We start from the raw sequence: 22,924 nt of genomic DNA, 5'->3' as shown, positions 1-22,924 counted from the left end.
ATATCGACAACAAGATATCAAACACAAGACGGAATATAAAAAACATAGTGAAGATAATAGGTAAGACATAAGTCGCTTTGATTATCTTTTCAAGTTTTTTAAAGCCCTTCCTGAACACTTTTGTTTTTTCCCGTTATTTATTAACTTACGGTATCCTATCCTATGATATTACAATTTTTTGAATCCTAAATATTATTTCTTAATTTATTTATTGAATATAATTAAATATATTTATTATAAATATATTTATTTAATAAATTTCGACATTTTTTTTTATTTCGAAAAATGGTGCATTTATTTTTAAAAACCTAAACTCGAAGTAAAATTTAGTAATTTTTATAAAAAGATGACAAATAACTTATAAAGCAAAATAAGTTCTTCTCAACGATCATTTTATTTGTTTCCAATGATTAATTAATTAATGACACAATAAAGGGCCATAGGTGACACCAGTAGCTTGTAGATAGGCTAAACTTTCAGTTGATGTTACAGTTTTTTCCATTGCTTGTTACCGTCTTACATATTGCTTTTCTGACAGGAACCTTAGACATTCTAACTTAGATCCTAAGAACAAAAACAACCACAAGAGAAGATAAAGCAGCAAAAAGGAACCAGACAACAAAAGATCACTGACTCTCCATATATTAGTGTCTCGTATTGCCTCTCATTATTATAGATAGCCTTTGCTGTGAGACAGATCACTTACGTCAGTAACCCATACCGATTAAAATTTTTACCAGACGGAAGCATTTCCTATCGTATGAATGCTTCTGGTTAAAGTTTATAATGAATCAATCGCAGACTAGTATGCAATACTTATAGCATCTTTTCCTTACCCCTATTAGACCTACCTCGGTCTATTCACAGTCATGAAGAAGTGACCGAGTGGACATTTAGCATCGATCAGCTTGGATGCGATAACGGCATGTAGGGCGACATTTGAGCTTCAATAATCGCTACCTAGTTGTACAGAAGAGAAGAAGAGCAAAAAGAGCCAGTGGGGAAGATCAAAAACACTGCCTTTCCTATCTCTCTCTCCCTCTCTCGCTTGCTCGCCGTTTTTGTTTGCTTTTTAAGTTCTCGTCCCATTAGACGACACTGTATTGTCCTCTGATTACTTGATTAAAGCGACGCTAGTGTGAATGAGCAGGCCAGCAGGGGTCACTGCCAGCTACCCCCGACACGATGCACCGGCCATCGCATGCACTCGAGGTCCTAGGTAAGTGGGAAGGAACAGTGACGTTCTAATTGGGAGGATCATACTAAACAGGAGTTCGTTGGTGAAGAAGTGTTCGGAAAGGATACCAAGTCGGCTTCTCCACACAAGCAGTCCTGCTACCAGTGAAAATGATGACGCCCTTAGTGAAGTAAAAGCAGCGTGACAACAAAAACCAGATGTAGAAAAAAAGATAGGATCAGAAACTTAGATTAGGTCGATCCATCTCCGGAGCCCTAAATCAACGAACTAACGTACAATGTTTTTGGAATAAGACTGTATCGATAAGACAAGTTTAAATTGTTCAAGTATCGATTAGTTCGGCTACTTAAGTCGAGGACAGTCGAATACTCTATAGCCTTTAGGTAGCTGATCCATGCATGGTGGCAGCAACGATAGCTGCAATAGAAGGAGGGTATTTGAGTACCAGGGAAGGTCGAAAGAGCCAAAGCTTTGCAATAGTGAGTCTGACGGAGCAGTCTAATTGAATCAGTTCTGACCTTGACATTGGAGATAGAAGAGATTCTTGATGGTCGCCAGCAAGTACTTGAATAAGTATCATCCGTTATGTCAGTGAATCACGAACTAACCTTCTATTAAAATGGTAGTTGGAGCACGCAGAAACTATACTACTGAGATAATGAACAGCTAAAATACTTCACTAAAGTAACAGCTTGGAATCTACCGTAATCAAGCGCTGTTTTCTTAGATCAGTCTTATTTGTGGCCCATCGTAGAGGGGATGCAATACGCAGGCACCTTTGCGAGTCGTGGCAATGATGGTAGCGCGGTCCGTGAGGAGCAGTCGCTTGGCGCGTGCCGTATAGTGGGGTCGGTTCTGTGTAGGAATTATTCACTGCTCTTGCACTCCATGAACTAATGGACCGATCTTGTACCTCGCAAGCCCTAAGCAATGCCTTCACTGATCATTCCGGTCCCTAGGTGATGTTACTCTATAGTACTACGAACCTTCTCGAACGAACAACGTTGAAGGGTGGCACGCTGGCTTCACTCTATCTCAACCGACTGCTTTCAATTGTCGAATATGTTACTATATCTTGCGGTACTTTATATGCCGTAAAAAGAAAGCTAGGCAGAAAAAACAGTCCGTGTAGGCAGCCCTACTTGGGCGACAGTCTGTCTAATCATTTAAGTGGCACTTGTTTATCAGAATGGTCATAAGCGCGTCTTTGCTGTGTAGAGTAGATGACAAGCAGATTTCAGTAAAGTTTGTGCAGGTTCAAAAATTTTATCTCTTAGTTTTTATCTAACATAGACTTCACATATTTCATAAAAATAAATAGCCAAGGATCCGTTCATCTCATTGTCTAAGTATCACGTTGGGTTGGGACCTGCAGGATCATTATATATATATATATATGTATATATATAGCACATGCAGAATCTTGTATTAAAAAACTTGTTTTTGTTTAGATACAGTCTCAAAAACGACTCTTAAGAAAGGACCTTGATTTAGATGCTTTACTCTGTATATGCATGTGTATATATTTGTGTATATTTTAGATCTTTCGCTACTAACCCTATGTTTTAAGGTAATCCTTCTTCTCGATAGTGTGACGTTTAGCGACACTTTTTTTTGCGTCCGAGATTTATTTAAAAAACCGTTCACTCGGATATTGTGACCCGGAATTTCACCAAGCGGGCTGCAGTAAGTCACGGAAGATCATAAATTTTGAATAATTTACAAATGTGAATTCTATATGAGAAACCACTGCGGTGAAAATTGTCAAAACTTGCATTCGACAAAAAATCTATTTCTAGAAACACTGTACCTTATTGGTCCAAATATTTTTATAAAGAAAAAACTCAAAAATTAATCTTAAGGAAGATACTTTACGACGTTGGATTCTGAAGAGCTGAGAGCTATGGTGGAACCTGGCCGATCTCAAAGCTAACGAGTGTGTGCGCTAAAATTCATTGTATATAGAAATACCATATTTGTTTACCTTGGGAAAATACATAGAAAGAGAAAAAAATAGAAAAATGGTTGATGCATGATTTAAACGAGAATCAAAAACAGTAACGTTCTCTTCGCTCCCATGTTGCAGAAGTGACCTATTTCTACATCGAATTATCATTTGTGATGAAAAATTGATCCTCTACGGTGATCGCACACAGTCATCTTAGTGGGCGGAGAGATATAATTTTAAAGCAAATGTACAATTACTATAACTTATGAGGTCTGTTTGGTTATCTAGCGCAGGTTTTTGTCCATTACAACTTCATGAGTCCCGGCTCGTCCAATTCGAAATAGACAAAATTATCAGAGGTAAATCTCTTGCTCCATTTGTATATATGTTGAAGCGGAAGAGAAATGTTCAGGTAACTAGTAGCACTGGAAGAGTTCTGTAGTTATTATTTACAATAGTGGGAGTATTGAGGTTTTATGGAAAATAAAAATAACAAAGAACGTAGAAAAACGAAAGAACTAATGCGGGCAAGACGTATGTCCGTGTGTGTATATAGTCGTTATGGCGCTGGTGATTTTTGGGTGTGGAGCGTTTGCGTTATTTTTCGCCTATACGAGTACCTTCGTGCCATTGAATGACTAAGTGAACAGTTCGTGCGTCGGCTGAGACGATTATAAGTTTATTACCAGTTTATTTTGAAAGGAAAAAAACTACACAGGATTCTGGTTAAGAAAAAAAAAAAGCAAAAAAAGCCAGCTCTCTATAAAGACAAATGCTTACCACCGTCCCTACATAGCCAGCCATTCTACCACTGCCTCCAGAATGAAGCTTAACTTTGCCGGTGGTTGTCAAGAGTGCGCATCGCACAACCACTCCAACTACACTTACACCGCCGTAGACGTATGTTTATTCAGGTAACATTTGATCTATCACAACATACAGCTGAGTATATATATGTATGTATAAGCCACGGATTCCGATTGTAAAGAACAAGGACGCGCGAAACAGCAATGACAGGCCTCACCTAAAACGATGTAATGATTGCCCGAAGGACACGCGCCCGACACATTAGGTGAAATCGTTGAAAAAGTGCGACAACTTTTTTGCGAAGGTTAATTCTGTCCTAACATGGTATTTCGTCTTCGCTCACCGTATGCTCTGTGACCGTCTTTTTGCCATAAAGGTGTATCAACGTATATTGCAATAAATCATAGCGTGAATCCTATTGCTATTAGATCACATATGCACGCGTGACCAAATAAATCGTTCGATTCAGCTTAGTATAGAATAAGTTGTGGTATCTTGGGACGAATTTTGATGACGCTCATGTTGATTAACGCCAACAGAAGTTCAGATAAAAAAAATATCAATTCATCTCAGCCATATATTGAACATGGAGTCACATGGTGGTGAATCTAGCCCCGCCCCAGGTCGGCTGCCATGGTGGTATTTTTCAGCCTAGTATTGTCTCATTCATGCATTTTGTACACTTGATTGCTTATTTAGTGATATATTAAGCTGTGAATGATAGCGCGCGCAGTAAGCCTCTAATAAACGGGCTGCAAGATCATTCCAACAACTGGGGCCGTTCGGCGCTCCAGATCCAGGCTATTACGTAGTATTAAGTAAATTCATCCTAATATTATGACGATCAGTAGATTCTTTCTGGTAGTCACAGGGATGAGTCGGAACTTGGGTGTAAGCTCTGGAAACTTTGTAAATATTGAAAACTACCGTGGTGAATAAGTTCGCTTGCTGGCGAAACTTTCTAATGCCCTGAAGTTAATGCCCTGAAGAACACCGAAGATGCATTAATAACAAAAGATCAATTGTACCTATGCTGCAACAAAAGAAAGCACAATAGGCATTTGTGCAGCATGTGCTGTATCGTTGAAAAAACAAATTCATCTCGTCCAGGTCATTAACACAAAGGCAAACATATGCAGTACGTGTCAAAATGCACGTGACATGGCCCAGAAGCTAAACCTGCAGTGACGCACAATAAAAATTAGAATACTGAGAAAACGATGAAGTTCTTCAGATCTACTCTGGTTGGGCACACGCAAAATGATGCAGTCTTTGTTAATACGGTACACTATTAGAGATTTAAACAATGGAAGTTCAATTATGTACACCATGACAACACTTGAAGGATTTTCTGAAATTATAGCAAAGTGCATACAAATTGAATCGATGTGTAGTTTAGATGAAAATCGTCAAGTATGCGTATCTGAGGACATTGCTCTTGAAACTTGGCATTTAAATACATTGTGTTCACTGAAAAAGACAAATTATATATAAATAAACTGATCTAGCAGGCATCTTGAATTTTCTTCTACTTCTATCGAGTGCACTGTTCAGACTTCGTCCTTAAGGACCCGTTTGGACCATAGCGAGCTTGATCATTCCAGTCCTGTCGGTATCCATTTGTTTTGCAACCACATTTGCAATCATGTATTCGTTAGGGCCGTCATTACGCTAAATTCGTGGTCCAATTGCAGGACTTCTAGTCTTTTTTAGACGAAACGCTTTTTATCGTAATACCCTAAAGACTATCTAACAGGATTTTTGAATGACGCCATTTTTGTTAAAATTCTTAAAGAGGATAGCGTTTCTAGGGTTGTATGCTCGAAAGTATTAGGTGCCCAATAGAACTCGGAACGGTTTCGTCGCGTGCGGCCTCGCTGCACAAATTGCACGTCAGGACAACCTTGATTTTTAGTCATTTGCCATAACCTCGATTATTCTGCATTAAATCTTGGGCGCTATCGCCATACATACGAGTAAAGAGAAATGTTGTAAGTTTGGTAAGAGATACATCAGAATGCTTAAATCCTGAAAAAAAACATATGGAATCTATATATAGAACTATTATAAAAACCTATATGGCTAAAGTACAATTAGGTATATAAAGGGTTCAATACAAACGCGATACGAGTACATATATTAAAGTAGCGGTATTGAAAATATGTTTCCACTCAATTCCGGTATATTTGAATTAATTTCGATTGAAATAAAAATGGAGGCGGCTAGAAGAAGCGAAGTGCAATTTTTTCTTTTTCTATCGAAGTCGTCTTAGCATACAGACAATGACAGTATTGTGATAACCAGCTTGACAACGAAACGCGGAGAGATTGAGTGAAGACGATAAAAGAAAAACAGTCAAACATACGATTGCCACGGGCATTGACAGTTGATGAGACAACTGACGACGCTTCTGTTGACAGAAACCTTGTACCGGAAGTGAGTACAAACACGATTCCAGAATTTGCGTATTTACATATAAATAAATATGCTAATGAGAAATAGAGGATGGGCATCTGAGAATAGGGCCTAAAGGTGACGGTTCTGTGCTACATCGATGTCATTATATATTTTACGCTATATGCATACTGCAAGTGTCCTCTATGTTGGAAAAATAGAACCTGTCCTGATCAATTACGAAAGCATATGCTATGTAATATTGTACAGAAAAAAATCATTATACAGTATAACAGAACAAAGCAATTTCAAGTTTCAACCTAGTTGAAGTTTCCACATACACTTTATGCATATGTGAAAAAAGTTTTCAGGTTTCAGAGCATTCCAACGTATGCTTTTTGTTTTGTAAGTTAGTGACCTCCGATTAAGAACAGAATCAATAATGTGCTATCAATAGTGCAAAAGGCTTTTCAATGCCGAATGTACAATTCGTGTTGACGGTAACAGAAAGTTTTAAAGATGGTGGTCCTTCTACGTCTTTTGGGGCCGCGACTATACGCAAGGACGTGAAGCACGCAAAATTGTTGAGGCTGGAGAATTGCCGAATAACCCTTAAGGAGCTCACCCAAGAGCTAGACACGCCATGGGCAGCTATTCTGAAAGTAAAGTGGTTGCGGGTCATTTAGCGTCAAAATGGACCAGCTGCCAACGTCGCGATTTTAGTAGAAAATCTCGATGTTAACGTTACCTCGATTCCCGTATTCACTGGATTTAGCCTCTAGCGACGTTTTTTTCCCTAAGCTTTAAATAACATCCCGAACGTGAAATGATTTAATAGCACCGATAACAACTTAGGCAAACAAGGGCAAAACTAAGGCCTATTCTTACGGCTGAATTCGAAGTTCACCAGGATATGTGCATTAAACCGGCGAAGATAACCTGAAAAAAGGGTTCCGACGATCTATGTCACTTGGTAAACGTGTCGGATACCTAAGATCACCGTCCAGAAGGGTTGTTCAGGTAATCTTAAACAATTGGAGCTGTTCTTATGCAAACCGCTTTAAACAGACTAGCAAAGACTTGTCCGGCTTAACAACGTTATTTATTAATTAATCATTGAAGAGCATTGGGCAGTAAGAGCAGAAACGTATTAGTGTAACCGTCGCGTAGTCGGTGCTAGTGAAATCAGCGCCCGACTTTCGCACTTATGTCACGGAGGCAGCGGCCAAAACGATCACTGGACAGCTAGTAGACGGCTTCCTAGCGGCGGAAGCGTCGCGCTGGTAAGGGCCGACACAGCCAAGTACTGGGGCACTCTCGAATAACGAGCCTTTGATAACGCCTGGACATGGGCTATTTAGCCCTGGGATGGGCCGATCCAATATGTTTGCATTGACCATAGCATTGCGCAAATGAGAGCTACCGGGAAACCGAGATACGAGCGAATCCCTAATTGTACATAAGAACAGATGTTCAAAGGATAAATCCTATTTTACAGGCTAGAGTCTCATAATGTGAATTATTTATTTGTCCTGTCTTCGTAGCGGTGTCGTCTTCGCAGTTTCTGTACTGCTCTGATAAAGCTCCCTTCTTTTCCCGGCCACGTCTCTTGGCAACAGCACATTCAGCCCGCAATGGCCATTCGAAACACGCTGTAAAGGGAAATATCAAAACGATTCCGTTATTTGGCATCAATCGTTGTAAAGCGGTCACAAAGAAGATGGGCCATTGTGATTATAGTGTTCTGAACGCTATCGTCCACATTCTTGTGCGAAGCTGTCGCATGGCCAGTATAGCGCCGCGCCTCATTACATGCACGCTGCACCGACGCCGTCTGGCCCGCTCTTCCCGCAGAGCATCTTATCAGCTCTGGTGCACAAGGTCGAAAGCAGACAAAAGCATGGTCGGTGGCGATACAACGAAACAGCGATCTGCATTCGATGGTCGGCGGCCATAGGTGTAGGGGAGTGGTAAAAGAGAGGCACTCCGAACGACGAAGTAAAACCACCTAGAACAGAAAAGAAAATGAGGGCTTCCATTTACTAGTGACGCGACCAGTGTAAACTACAACGTTTAGGGTTCTTAGAACATAAAACGGTCCGAACTTGGCATAACATTGACGGCAAGAACTAGTATCGACGTTAATAACGAAACACGTTCGCTTATCAGTTGCAAGACGATCACTGATGAGTTAAACGTTGAATTTTGATAAACAGTGTGCATGATTTTTCAGGTAATTAGTTGATTATCTGAACATTCTCCTGTAAATAGCTCTACCACAATAAAATCAAGTTAAACAGATTCTATTCTAAATGGCTAGAATAAACGCAATGCAAAGACTAAAGTATGCGACGATGCAAACAATACTGTAAAAGTAAAAATACAGGTGCGTCATTTATTTGTACAAGTCACATAATACTTAAACGTATTTCGATGCTCGTGCAAAAAGCTACTCCATAAATCTATCAAGGAAATTATAGGAGAAGACAATTTTCGGTTTTTAGAGAATCGCTGAGCAGTTGCAAACACCCGTTAACTGTAATAAGGGAAGCCTACAAATATAATGGGTCTTGTGTTTTTTTTTGTGTATTGTCATTTGTATATGAACTATTCATTTCAGTTACAGTGTGTTTATTATCGAAAACCGGTTCGACGCGTTTCAACACAAGCTTCCGTATTCCGATTTGTACCCCAAAAAAATATTTATTCAATCTTCTGCCTAAAATATAAATTTTATAACAAAAACTCTGACTATGCTCACAAAAACAATAGCCACCTAATATCCGTAGCCTATTCGAGACAAGGGAGCTTTTGGTTAGCGTGTAATAGATGTGCCTGGGTCAGCGGAGATTGAAAATGGGAAAATCGAGACTAAACGTTTCATTTTGAAATTTGATTTTTTCTCCCCCTTCACATTTTATTATTCGGGTTGGGCAACAAAGCTATTATCGATTTCGCTCACAGCTTCCTATGGTCGATTGGGACTAAATTATAGCTTTAGCAAGGTTAACGGCTAGTAATGAAAGCCACTAGTTCAATTGCCGCTTACTCCTGCTGAAGGGATGGCTGCAAAAATGTCAGCTAAGAAAACTTCGCGCCATTGGTTACGCCAGTGCGAACTTGCAAATTTGCAGCGCGTTTGCACCGTCACTGTGTTTTTTTTTATCTCATCATTAAATCAGATGGTCTATCCGGCATTGATTCCCAGCGATTTACCTCGTGTAAATGTCTCCTACTAAAGCAATTGTTCATTGATAATTTTATATTATCTGGGGGGCTAAACCTGAAACAAATACAAGCTTTACCTCATAATGACCGCATTCGTAACCACGATTGGTAAACCAATGATCAGTGTTTAGAGTTTAGGGCTTAGAGTGCATTTGATGCCTAGTCCACCAACAAGCTAATATGACTCAAGGCCGTCTTTGAAAGCATTTCTACATACGTTTTTGTTGTATATTTATCACCATAGACAGATAACATATTGGTATTTGTAGTCAACTTGAAATGAATATCATAACCTATTAAGAAATATTTTTTTTTTAACAAAAACACATTTAACTGTTAAGAGTATTAAGACGTTTGTTGACGTCGAAAAGTAAATCTTGATTCCATAAAAAATATGCGCTTAGTGTATATATATATATATATATATATGTATATATAGTTAAGATCTTTTTTCTTTCGCTCAAGCTACGAGCGGATTTATGTACCTCAACATCTTGATAGTATATTACTTATTTTATATAATTGCAGAAGCGTAATGCCACAGATAAGTTGATGATATTGTTAGTTGTAAGATGATGCTCTTGAAACAATTTAAATTAAGACCAAATGTAAAGTAAGGCGCACATGATGATTTATTAAGAAAAGCAATTGTAGTAAACTCTTAATGTTAACTCTACGCATTGATCATAAAAAATAAAAAATCATAGCTTTATCAATTTCGTTATTGGTTGAAGCTAGCTTTTGTAGAAGATGTCTTTTCCCGACGTTATTGTACAGTTGTTCTTAGTCGAACATTCGAAATGGCGTTTATCTTCAAGAAAGCTACTCTCGTTTATTTTCTTTTTAGACCTAGGTAAACCGAGATCACGAGTAATGGAAAAATGGTTACGTCTAGGCAGAGATCACGTAAAATAAAAACAAGTCATTCAGTTTGTATTAAAAACAAGGCAATATCTGCCCCGCTATTTGTGCGACGTTTGGCAACATATGCTCAACGCTCAATTTAGGTAGCCTTCCACGGGCACTTGTGTGTCAGGTCACGTTCGGTCACAGTGGGCGTGCAGGACGAAGACCTAAGCGGACGTGTCGAAGTGCATTACAACTATCGACGAAGCTAGACGTCGTGGGATTGGCCACACTTAACGCAGTGGCTGGTGTGCGTCCCTTTAACCATTGATTCACCCCCATCCGGTCGTTCTCCACGCTCCATAGCTCGTTTCTCGCAACAAGACAAAGGCATTAGGTGAGCTCCACCATGACTCAGACAGCGAAGTCTATTCGTGCAAATATTATATTCAGACAAGTTATTAAACCCTTATAGGAAAAACAAACGTACAATTTCCTGCAAAATTATTCACACCCGTTGATTATTGGCTTACATAAAAGATCAAATGTTCGCATATGTAATGTTAAACTTAATGAATTAAAATATATAGCTATTTCACAATATATAGTAGTAATCTCTGTGTAGTTTTTGGTACGCTTTAATTTATTAATTCGCTTGCAGTTCCAGAATATATATCAACGTCAGATTAGTGTTGTGTATTTAATGCAGCATGTTAGAAAATATAGGACAGTTCTACATTTATTTGCGCTTATAAAGAAAATCGGGATCGACCTCTGCCAATTTTCTTTTTTCCGACGACTAATTGATTTCGAATGGACACGCGTAGCAGAGAGCTTGAATCTGCATGCCAGATCTGAAAATAACGGTGATCGCCTAAACGATACAAGTATTTTGTTCAACGATGAATCATACAGGATCTATGTGCGCTTTAAGAACGCAGGCCTGATTCTGACCAGTCGTTCGAGTTACGCCACCGGGAACGGTTCTCAAACTTCGATTTTATATAAAGCAACAGTTTGCAAATAGAGCCTTGAGGGTTTTCGTATTTCCACATTGGCAACCATCGCTCACCATACTTTATCCGTAATGCGTTCTGTGAAGATTCAGTCATTCGAGAGCAAGACTACCTCCAAGCACTTTAATCTACTCACGTACTTCAAAGTCGTTCTGCTTATATATAGCGTGCCAGAAGTAGCAAAGCAGCTAAGCTTCATGGTCATCGTTCGGTTCATGCTGATCGGTAGCCCGTTCTGTTCCATACATATCAACAGTCTTGCAGGAGTTTCCTGGACATGACCAATTCTTGCCAAGTATAACAATGATCATCCAAATAAATGGACGTAGCCACCCACCCTAACCAACCTTGGACAAGGCACGACACGTTTCTTAACAGCGGCGAGAACAGTGGCAGATTCAAGCTATATCAGCCTGTAGTACGTCAGCTGATTGAACGAATGGTTCTACCCGGGCCATTCCATCGTCTTCGCCTATTAGGTTCTCTTGCCGTAGCTCTAATCGACTGCAGCATGTTTTATAGAACCCCGGATTTTGGAAGCTTTACTGAGGTTTTGTCTTTCAGAGCCGTATCAAACACTGACCTACAAAGCGAAAAACACTGAAAAAAGCAAAAAGGCCGTGGGGGTAAATTATACTGGGCTTGGCCGCGCTGTTCAGCTAGGATAAAAGGACAAGCTTCCTGGAACCTAATCAGCCGGCACGTGATGAGATGAACCAGAAGCATATGGTAACAGCTCTTCTATGCGTTCGTTTTTGCAAGGATGGATTATCTAAGTGGTTTTGCTCTTCAGGTATGTCATTCGAAGGAACGTCAGTCCAGCTGGTAGTACTCTAGACGTCTTGTGTTGAATAATCTTGTTAAGTGTGGGAACATATCAGATGCGCTATTCGAGCGCTGATTACGGATCAAATCTGGCTGCGCTGCCATTTTTCGACTAAAGTCTTTCTATTGACCGAAGTACTTAAAATATGTCTCCAGTGTTTCGCGGGTCAGAGAAGTTTGTTTAGTGTAGAAGGCATTATGCTAGAAACGGCGTTCGTCGCCTCGTACTTTTAAGGTTTTCTAATAGTACCGTAGAGTTAGCGGAGTATGACGCCGATTCTTCTTGCCGCAGTCATTTGTATAGCTGCCGTCCTCTTGCAGTGCAAGATACTGCTGATACGTCGATTCAAGTATTCATAAGTAAATAGATGATATGTATATAAGAAAAATAAAAATCATAGAACAGCTTCATAGCGGGGTGACGCCTGATCAGTTCCCGGGTTTGGCGCAATAACTAAAGCAAGTTGCTGCCAGTCAGAATAACAAGTTGTGACATTAACACGATTCCTGAAGGAAATCCTCATCTAAACAATAATGGCGAGCTCAGTCAATATTTTCATCACCCAGTAAAGGGTATAGTACTGATACACATTTAGAATTTACTATACGAGAAACGTACGTTCTACGCAAACAATTTTCTTTCAGTACTTTCAAATGTAAGAAGATAGAAATAATAATTATTTTCAAATGCATGCCATAGGCTTTGTTGTTTATGCAGGAACTCCATGTCAATGCTATTTCGTGACCAGCTACTGGTAAAATCTTCAGTTTTCAGTTTTAAGTATTCGCCTATACTATAAGAAGTGAGCGCTTATTGAAAGTTTGGCATAAATTTAATTACTAATCGATCTGTCCTGGTATTTATGCCAGCCATAAAAAAAACATAGATACTAACTAGCTATTATGCGTTGTCAGGAAAAATTTTTTCAAAGCTATTTAGAAGATTATTGTTGATTTGACAGCTGGAAGCTTCTAGACGATCTTTCTGTTCGAATTACAAGGATGACTACTATAGGTTTTTTGCTTGTAAAATAATTGCATTTGATATTGGCAAAGGCTCCGGTCATGTGAGCTGTACTTAGAAGCTAGCAGTAAAAAAAAAAATAGAGATTCTAGATTAAAAACCTCTTTGAAACAGATAATCAATTGTTGTTCTTCCTATAATACTATATTTTTAGAGAGAAACAAAACATATTTTCGGTATTTTTTTAGAAATTATTTACAAGTAAGGCCACATAACTATATTTCGGATGCGAATCTCATGGACTGACCATCCGAGATATCAGCCCCTTATCCATGGTAAGAGGTCCACAGCTTTAACAAACGCATTAAATTCGACTAGATAAAATTCTAGATTTTACTTCACACAAATACGTCAAGCGTAACTCCGTCACAAGATGCTTTAACAATTCCGGTGCAGAATGCTTATGCTGAAGCAGCAAGCAGAGAATTTCGACCATTTGAGATCTTCCTTGCGGAAAAATTCCGGTTGAAGACCATCAGTTGACACCCCTCATAAGGATGTTAACCGTGCAGAAAACGCCATTTTATTCGATAAAACATGCTCAGGCTAGCAGGTTTATGTCTTTCGAGATGACATTGCCAGTAAGCCAGGTGTTATTTAGAAAAGGTAATTACGAGAAAGAATGCTGGCTATCGGATATGGGCGGTAAACTATAAGAAATTAACGGTTCATATAGTGAATTATAAATTATAGTTAAGGACCAGGACACAGTCCCCGTGGTTTGCAAGCGGAGTATATGGATTCCATTGCCGCTATTCGATTTTACAGCGCGCAATATTAACATTGTATACATCTTTCTTCCAAAAGAACATTGTCTCTTTCAAGCATAGACAAGGTGTCTATGTAACGCTATTTTCTTTTGGTTTGAAGTAATATCCGTACATACAAAAAAAAAGACATGTTGTACAGCCGGTTTGCTTGACAACTCTTTTGAATAAGTACTCTGTGCACATTGATTTGTTTTACTTTCTCCAATGGAAATTTTGTGACGTGAACCACATCTTTGGGGGCTTCTATTCGCGTTATGTCAAGTTGTAGTACTCCTTCTTGGGGTCGACCTATTGCTTCTCAAGGTACTTCTAGGGGCACGCAACCAAGCGAACGAGATCGGCACATAGGTTGCCTTTGGCTTTTACGCTTTTGGGCCGCTCTGATCCATTACCGCCAATGACTAGTTTGCTTCTATTCAGCCAACGATCTCCAGCCGTTAAGCCCGCTCGACCGCGCACTATTCGCCGCTAAGCATATTGAGTCAGCACAATCTGATCTCCGTGCGCTAGACTTTCCGAAGCCAGCACGAAAGAGTATGGGAAGTAGTGGTAAATTTTCACCTTGGCTCATTGTTCATTCAGAAAAAAGAGAGTGACGGCGTCATCCAACTCGTTAGACGTGCTTTCTTTCAAGTCCTTCTCCTTGACCTTATCCGCCCGGTTTTTGCACTCGATCTTTTTCTATACTTTCCACCGGGCCTTTGGATCTGCTTATCAAGACGTCGTTTCCCACTCGGCTGATCCTGCACTTAGGAATTTTCCGTCTTCCAGCTTGCAAACACTTCCTGCAGACAATAAAAATCGTGCTTAAATTGTCTTACTCGAGGATGTAACCCTGCATGATCTACAGCTATGCAGCAGCGTATGTAGCTCACGGTATTAATCGTGCCCTATGTCTTTAGTTACCGACATATCTACGTCGACATGTCTTACCACATTTGACTTCAGCCCGTCTCTTACATTGTTCAGCTTCGCAGTCGAAGACCCAGTTATCTTGCGGCTGCTCTTTACCAGTCTCTAGAAAATATTTCAGTTATTGTTATCATCAGTGCTTCGACATTTTCCGGATGCAATCAAGCGCTACATGGCTCATTATTGTTATAATGTTCGGTATTCGAAGAGAAGCTAGAAGGTGTTTATATACGGGGTAAAATAGAGGACTTTTTGATGAATGACTCATAAATTTTCCGTACAAAAATAATGTAGGCAAAGAAATTCGCAGCTCCATGCGGGCGCACCTCAGCGAGGTGTAATTATATTCGGTAAACGGTTTTTACAGCTGAAGTAAAAGCTTTTACTTAGAGCATCTAGTTTCTAAGTTACTACATTTGTTATAATACATTTTCGCTACATTTGAATTTCGCACGGTTTTAACAGTACCGCGTTTGGAAAGGACGAGAGCAAAAGAGGATGCTGCCAGACGCCACATTAAATGTGCCATAACATTTATTTATCCAATATAAAGGAACGAAGGAATTTATAGTGATTCGTATAGGATTATAACATTCCCTATTCTGATTATAATATTCTAGACTTGCACATTTTCGAAGTTTTCGGACTAAATTTCTGACGATCAACTTCGATCGAAGATGTACCTGCTTATTTTTTTTAAGGCCATACATATCAGGACTACCATTGCTTGTACTTAATGCTGTACATTAGAGAATTGTCCGAAGCGAACTTGTTTAGCGAACTCGACCGCAAGTCACATCAAATGCGCAAATGAAACCTGCTAACAAATATATAAGTTGCGGCAACCGAACTAACCTTGAGAACCCTAACACCCGAAATGTCTGCTAATACCATGTATTGACAATGAAATTCCATTTGACGTTAATTTCTCTTAGGCCCAGATCTACGTGTCGGTAGTGGGATCACAATGTGAGACTATTTGTACTCTGCTGAACATGCTTTATAAACAAGAACTGTATTTCCTTGGACAGTGCTACCCTCGAGAGGAATTTTCCGTTTTGAGTTTCGCTCGGGACAAATTTGAAAAAATGAGGGCAACCCTGGTGAGCCAGCTGCTTTCTTGAAATAACCTTAATAAAAAAAAAAAGTCAATATAATAGGATGATGAAAGTATAGCTTATTTTTGGACTTTTCAATCGTGGTACTAATAGAAATAACAATTTATACAATTTTGCGGATACTCATAACCGATGGATTTCGGAAGTTACTCATATTTGACTGCACAGAATTGAAACCCAGTTTATGTTAGATTCGTTCGGTAAAATTCAATATTCTTATGTGTATCCCGTGGAACCAGCACTGCTAGACAAAAACAAGGTAAAAAATACCCTCAGAGTGTTATAACTTGTTCCGCGAAAAGTTAGATCACACCAAGCGTAAGGGTGCATCGGTTGCAATGAATAGGCCAAGTCGTGTTTGATGTCGTTTATTGTTATGGCAAGACCAATACAGGCTGCAAGTAAACAAGCATTGCTATACGCCACATGTACTGCGAAAAGTGTCACAATGCTACCGTGGTATCCTTTAATTAAGTTTCCAATTTAATAAAAAAGGAAGTGGTAAATATACAATGAAACTCTATGGAGCTCTGCAGTTAATAATGCGGCAAATCTTTTTGTATTACAGTCCTGTTTTATGGTAACTTGTAAATATGAATAATGAAATAATATAAACACTGAAATTAGTAGTATAAAAAATTAACAATTGCCTTACTAGTTTATCATTTATTGATTAATTGGTACCATTTTAGCCTACAGGGCCTGCTTTCAGGGCGGGGCAGTATTGTGCGTGGTCACACATGGGACGTCGTCGAATTTTCGGGGTATGGGCTTGTTGCGTTAATAAACAAAATATTGAAAACGACATGCTTAGCCGCATTTTAAGTTTGAATCATTTCTATAATATTCACTATTGAGTGATCTATAACCGTGTAACCCTATGCTATTAAAGGGCAGGTGAAATACAGTTAAGGTAAAAGGCTTTGTCGCTCTTTTGACTTTTCTTCAAATCAGTCCAGCACACGACAGCGAGCTAAGCCTTACTGTATTGACAATCGTGCGGCTATCCTGGCATCAGTTTTCTGGCTCCTTTTTAGACACGATCATATACTGTCGCGTAGAAGCTCTTTTGTTCCAACGTCATAACAACCTCAGCCGAAGCGTAAGGCCATTTTCTCTTTTCCTTTAGCCTTCTGTCCTAGGTTACCTATCGTTTTGTGTGACTGGTGCAACCGTTGTCGCAGCTTTGATTTCCACAAACTCCAGACGAAGCCTGTACGTATGTCCGAGAACTCTGTTCACGGCTGCTGCATGCACACGTACGTACCCGAATGTGTGTTCGCATGATTTGACGTCGTATCTTGGACTCCGTAGGAACTACTAGAAGAAAAAAAAAGCATTTGAATTTGACATGAGTCGACTCCCTGCAGTAGGTCAAAATCTAGTGGGAAGATGTGAAGTGCTTTTCTATTCTGAACCGATGTTTATTATATCTGTGTATCGAACACTAGAACCAGACCATAAACTCAAATCTAGCAGGTTCAATTATACACTGCAACAATGTACAATGTTGGCTGTGTATTGTCGCCCGAGCTCGTTTCTCTATGTTCAACCTTATCGATTTGGCGGGCAGTGCGATAGGGAGTACAACTGCCGTCATCCCCTCTATTGCGTTCTGTGTAAATCTCAAGTAATCCATTCTTAAACCGTTGTTAGCCTTATTCTGGCTTTAACATGTACATACAAAAAAAATTGTAAAATTATGTGGAAATCTATTTGATCCCTGTCATACTAGTATTTCTAGTTAGGGTATTTTTTTTAACTCTCTGAGGTACCACAGATATTTTTTTACTACCAAGAAGTAAAAGTGTCAAATCTATGAATATAATCCGAGTAAAAACGGTACACCTAAATCAAATATATAACTAAATACCAATGCTTGCTCTGCACTTCGGTGTACATTCTATAGATTAATATTAATGCAGATTCGACTGACAAACCCGTGTTCACCGTTTCCGTAAAACGTCAGTTTTTCTTAAACTATATTTGTTTATTTTCAGATGGTGAAAAAATTGAAGATTTCCATCACCACTATGTTTCTGTTCCGGCGCAGCAAACCTACGTCCTACTTTCTTGTGCCCTGAAAATTCAGTGGTACACATATCATATATATGAATATGTAAATTTAAAATGAAAATCCCTCTTACTTGGGCCCATTTATAAATTCACGTTTTTTGAAGACGGATAAGCAATCGATAGGCAGCATCTAGTCAAGCTTCATTAAACGTGATAGAGCCGCTTTCATATATGCACGTAGTAACAAAACGTTCGAAGCAGTGAGAGTAGATGCGAGAACAGCTGTAAGTGTGCCTTATTATTATCAACAATATTATATACTATAACACCACACTGAGCCTGCTTACCGTTATCTGTTCGTCGTCCTTTTCAGCGGATTGCTAACCTATCGACCATATACATATGGAACTAACTGGTGGACGTTCACTGGAAGGCTCTGGGACTTTGTAAAGAAGTTGTATCTCTATATGACCCAGCTCGACGTCAAAACTCTCACTATCGGTTTGCGCTAGCACGACGTATAACGACGCATCAATACGTTATTAATTTGCTTCTTCAATATAAATATGCTGTACTCTGAAATACGCTGTTGCTGGCACAGCCACACCAGCTCCTGTTTTTTTTTGCTACTTTTTTAGATTCTCGCTTTTTGTATGCTACAAGTCTTGTTTATCTTAAATTGTAGCAGTTTTTCTGCGCTCGCAAGCACTGGCCACACGGCGACCGGCAGGCCGACACAAAAATATGAAAGAAAGCTGCAACGGCAGTTAAAAGGTTTCGGAAATATCGAGGCTCTCCGCATGGGGTCATGGGTAGCGTAAGGTCATTTTGCTATGTGGTATGCTTCGTAGACTTAGTAATGTGCAAGGACAGCACCGAAAGGGTAGCGACGGGGTCGATTTAACGGAGGCGGGGAGAAATTTGGTAACAGTAGGGAAAGTCAAACAATAAACGTTGTAGTAAAAATCACCATGAGCTTTTACAAAATCGTAGCTTACATAGTTTCACAAGAGGTCTAAATACGCTTAGAGACAAATTCGAACGTGACCTATGGACGTTTTTGTAAAAGGTCGCCCCGCCCCATAAGCAATACGTAATTCTTCACTATGTGGCTACCATAGCCTGTAGTTAAAAATTATTCTGTGAAAGTTACTGGTTTCCTGGGTGATCAATTTTAATTCGAAGCAAAACAAAGCCTGTATTAGTCTGGCCTGGTATTTTTCTTCATAGATCTTAATAAAATTCTCTTATATTTACTTATCTCAAATTGCAAAATAACTCTTGCTAGTATATGTGCAATATAGGCATGGAAACATACAACTAAACAGGATACTTAGAATATTCGATATATACGCTGTATTTGTTTGTTATACAGTACAGAATAAAATAAAAATACTTTCGTTCGACTTTGTATTGAGCACCAGATTATGATGAATAGATGGCTTTAAGATTTATGCGAAGCGTGGTACGCTACAGCTGCATAGACTATCTGGAAAACGTCTCGCTAACTTTCAGTTGTAACTTCTAGCACAAGTGTTAAATGGTATCGTAACTTTTGGCATATCTTCAACGCTCATTACGAGTAAACGGGAACAGAGATATCTGCCATCTTTTTCACCTTATAGGAGCATCAACGGCTAGATACAAATTTAGTCGACACACACTCAACAACGATATCAGCATTCGGAGGTTGTATCGTTCTTTGTTAGGCATAAACGAAGTATGTATTGAGGAGAGGTACGCAACATTGTTAGCTTACGGATATTTTCATATCTATAGTTTTTTCAATGAAGGGATGAACTCGTTTGGCTGCACAAGCGCATGTCCATGGCAATTTGTTTCTTTGTCTCTTGACAATGTTATTTAGCTACCACCATATTTGAAGATATTCCAACAAAAGGAGAACTTCAATTTCTTCCGCTATATATGATATTCGCGAAAATTAACACAGATATAGAGCATTATGCCATTTTGAAAAGTATCTAATGTCTGTACTCGTGCGCAATTTCGAAAGGGCTAAACGTGTCTCAGAAACTGACAAGGTACTACAAATAGAAAATTCCAAAACTATCTTGAGTATCAGCTCATTAAAATAAAAACGCTGCTTTTAAGGCAAAACACGCAACAAACGCTTAAAAATTGATAAAACCGCGCCGTCATTTTCGTTCCTTCCAAATTAACAAGTTTACTATCGCCAATCATATAAACGGCTGTTTCTTGCAACTTACTGGAGGAGTGACCTGTTCTACCTTGGCCACAGTTCACCTTGTTTTCGTCTATTAGTGGCGGATGCTAGCTTTGCGTTGTTTGTAGTTTTGTGCAGAGGAGTTTTCTGCAGCAATTCGGTGTTTCCTTCCACACTACGCAACTATTGGAAATGTATGCACACTTTAAATTAGCCTAAAGGGACACAAGTTTTGTTCGGAACTAACTAGTCTCGACCTGTTTATTAGTTGCGGTAATACATAAGATAACCCGTTGTTCCATACGTACGAAACGGTACACGACTGTGGGAAGAGCTTCTTCTGAAAACAAGTCTGTAAGTGTATTCCTCCTCGTAGAGGTGTGTAATGCTTAAGCAAGCCTGCATAGGTGACCATCTTGTTCTCATGCACACTTCTGATTCAAGTATAAATATCCTACGCTTCTCTATGCATTATGACAAATTGTTTAGAAAAGCGATTTGCGCTATTATAGATGAGCAAAGCGTTTACAAGTGCCTAAAATTCGCGGAACACCTACGCTTCAATATACAAGTAACTGACGACACAATATGTCAACCTGTACATATAATAAGGTTCTTTCTAGTTGAGTTCTATCACATTCGACCGATTCCTTAAAATCATAGTTTGTTAGAGCTTTGTATGCTAGACGTCCCTAAGGAACGCTTTAAACATCCCGAGTAGAGTTTTAGTCGCGGTAGAATTATCATATGGTCTCAGGGGCACGCTTGCTTTCACAGGCCCCGACAACGCAGTGACATGATGTTCAGTAGTAACGGGTAAAAAGATGATAGAAGGTATGCGGAAAAAGTAGTTGTAGAGTTAAGGAAAGTACGTCTACAGCTTGAGGAAAAAACGGCCTGCAATTCAGGCAAAGGCAAAAAGAAACTTTTTGAAACTTTTTTCCCAATCCTTAATTATTGCCCGTTGTATAAATCTAGCCTTGTCCCTGCCTAGCTGAACCCATTCTTATCGGTCTACTTATATGCAACGTACGAAAAGTTTCCTTCTACCCATCTTTACGACAAGCTTGAACATCATATACCGCACTTCTGTTGTGTATCAGTAAAACATCATCGATCATTAGGTATATGGTGAACATCGCCTCTGCGGGTTGAATCCTTACGTTTCGAAGCAGCCTGCCCATTTCTTTATACTCACCTTGTGTGTATCAGAGTCTTTGAGCTAAAAAGATAACACAGATTAAAGGACACAAAGCCCGGACGTGTATTTATTTTAGGTGCCGCAATCAGTGGATGATATTGCACTCGCTCCTGCTTTTGATAACTTTTGTTACGATACATTAGCTAACACTCTGAAGTGTTTTAATTATTCGATTAGCAGTTATGACTCAACTGTCCTAACGATTGCCCCATCTAATAAGACTCATTTCCCCATGATTGAATATTTGAACTCTTTCACTAATTACAGGTGCTGTCAACTATACGGACCGACCAAATGCAGCAGCCGCTAGAAGCTAAAAAGGAGATGACAGCACCCGGCGATGATAGGGTAACGGGGTATCAGCTGCTGCCCTATTCCTAAACTGTCGCACTCTCGAGCGTTCACTGGCAAAGTTCTAGTTAAGCTAAACTTTCATCCTGTCGACAGACCGCTACTCTCCTCCTCTGCAGCAGCCGCTACGCTGCCGCCATGATGACCCACAAGTGTTACGATCGAGTGGATAAGAGGTCGTGAGCGAGGGGAAGCAAGGCATCGTCCGGCCATTTTTGCGCTAATAGATGGTATGACAATCCACCGTCACTGCGCCGACGAATCGGCTATACAGCCCACATCACCTCGTCCAGGCCGACTAACGCAGTGGAAACCTAGCCAGGCTCTTCTTGCTTACGAGCCGTATCCAAAGAGAAGGCGTCTGCTTACTGCAACGTCAGCCAGCGGCTTATGCATACCAGTAACGGCCAGGCTAGGACGGCAAGGTGGCACTGGCTCGAAAGTTAAGGGAAAAGCGAAAGGGGGAAAATTTCATTATGGGAAAAAGAAGATGCGACGAGACGACGATTAGCCTGCTGCAGCATTTAGCAGAGTAAGAGGAGGGTCCTGTACGGTAGTAGACATCATTTAATCAGGTCAGCTTCCGCCGGTGCTATGGCGCTGGTTGTAGTTGTGGGACTGCCTTAATGGTCCCGTTTAGCCTGGGATCTTCGGGATCTATATTCGTACCGCAAATGGCACCTGCCTGTTATTATAAGGACAGCACAGGTATAAGCGCTTTACACTCCTGAACAAGTAAGGACTAAAAATGCCCATGATTTAAAAAAAGAATTACACGGCGACGTTTTGCTCGACACGCTTAATTCCTCTATACAGCATATCAGTGGCTTTTTATACTACTATTAGCCCGTAAGAGCACTGACATTTACTTGTTCGTAATATGAAGACTAAAAGGCCACCCAGATAGAGCTGAAATTTTTAAGGGTTGCAATTTGTATAAGGTTTCTCGAAATTCGACCTTGATATTTAGAGATTCGTAAATGGATCATTTTTTCAATGCTGTTACGAAGTGCCGATATAATTGGAATTTTTATATATGTTTTATATATATTTATGGAATTTAATTATAATTATAGCAAGTAAAG

The 22,924-nt window shown here is 39.6% G+C and overlaps 1 protein-coding gene and 1 long non-coding RNA gene across 11 annotated transcripts in view; one reads left to right on the top strand and one right to left on the bottom strand.

Moving 5' to 3' along the window:
• The first annotated feature begins 922 nt into the window (after window positions 1–922).
• LOC111263213 (uncharacterized) lies at window positions 923–19,515 on the top strand. Of its 6 annotated transcripts, none has more exons than XR_015312201.1 (5): window positions 923–1,219; window positions 16,779–16,850; window positions 17,216–17,345; window positions 18,087–18,180; window positions 18,476–19,515. XR_015312201.1 is itself a non-coding variant. In XM_086969500.1 (5 exons), the coding sequence occupies exons 2-5, from the start codon at window positions 15,964–15,966 to the stop codon at window positions 18,512–18,514; spliced, it is 396 nt and encodes a 131-aa protein (XP_086825626.1). In that variant the 5' UTR covers window positions 925–1,219; window positions 15,904–15,963; the 3' UTR covers window positions 18,515–19,515. The 6 variants fall into 6 exon arrangements, 4 of the variants coding, with proteins under 4 accessions (XP_086825626.1, XP_086825625.1, XP_086825628.1 ...); XM_086969500.1 differs by lacking the exon at window positions 16,779–16,850 and adding an exon at window positions 15,904–16,071 and having other exon boundaries at window positions 925–1,219; window positions 18,087–18,205; XM_086969499.1 differs by lacking the exon at window positions 16,779–16,850 and adding an exon at window positions 15,904–16,071 and having other exon boundaries at window positions 937–1,219.
• LOC111263214 (uncharacterized) overlaps window positions 17,314–22,924 on the bottom strand; it is a 45,162-nt gene continuing 39,551 nt past the window's right edge. For 3 of the 5 annotated variants that reach the window (XR_002682091.2, XR_002682092.2, XR_015312203.1), the window contains one exon: window positions 21,528–22,524. This is a non-coding gene — a long non-coding RNA (uncharacterized LOC111263214). Of the gene's footprint in view, window positions 17,407–21,527; window positions 22,525–22,924 lie in introns of those variants that run through there. The other 2 variants (XR_015312202.1, XR_002682094.2) reach the window with 2 other exon arrangements.

Source organism: Varroa jacobsoni, unplaced genomic scaffold (genome assembly GCF_002532875.2).
Source record: "Varroa jacobsoni isolate VJ856 unplaced genomic scaffold, vjacob_1.0 scaffold_746, whole genome shotgun sequence".
Taxonomy (NCBI): domain Eukaryota; kingdom Metazoa; phylum Arthropoda; class Arachnida; order Mesostigmata; family Varroidae; genus Varroa; species Varroa jacobsoni.
This window is presented reverse-complemented; position numbering and strand designations above follow the sequence as displayed.

Excerpts from the sequence above, each read along its gene's own strand:
- LOC111263213 (XM_086969499.1), top strand. The coding sequence starts at position 15,964 with ATGCTTTATAAACAAGAACTGTATTTCCTTGGACAGTGCTACCCTCGA. Across the intron at positions 16,072-17,215 it reads AAAAAATGAGGGCAACCCTG|CCTTCTGTCCTAGGTTACCT; the intron begins GTGAGCCAGCTG and ends CTTTTCCTTTAG. Across the intron at positions 17,346-18,086 it reads CACGGCTGCTGCATGCACAC|ATGGTGAAAAAATTGAAGAT; the intron begins GTACGTACCCGA and ends GTTTATTTTCAG.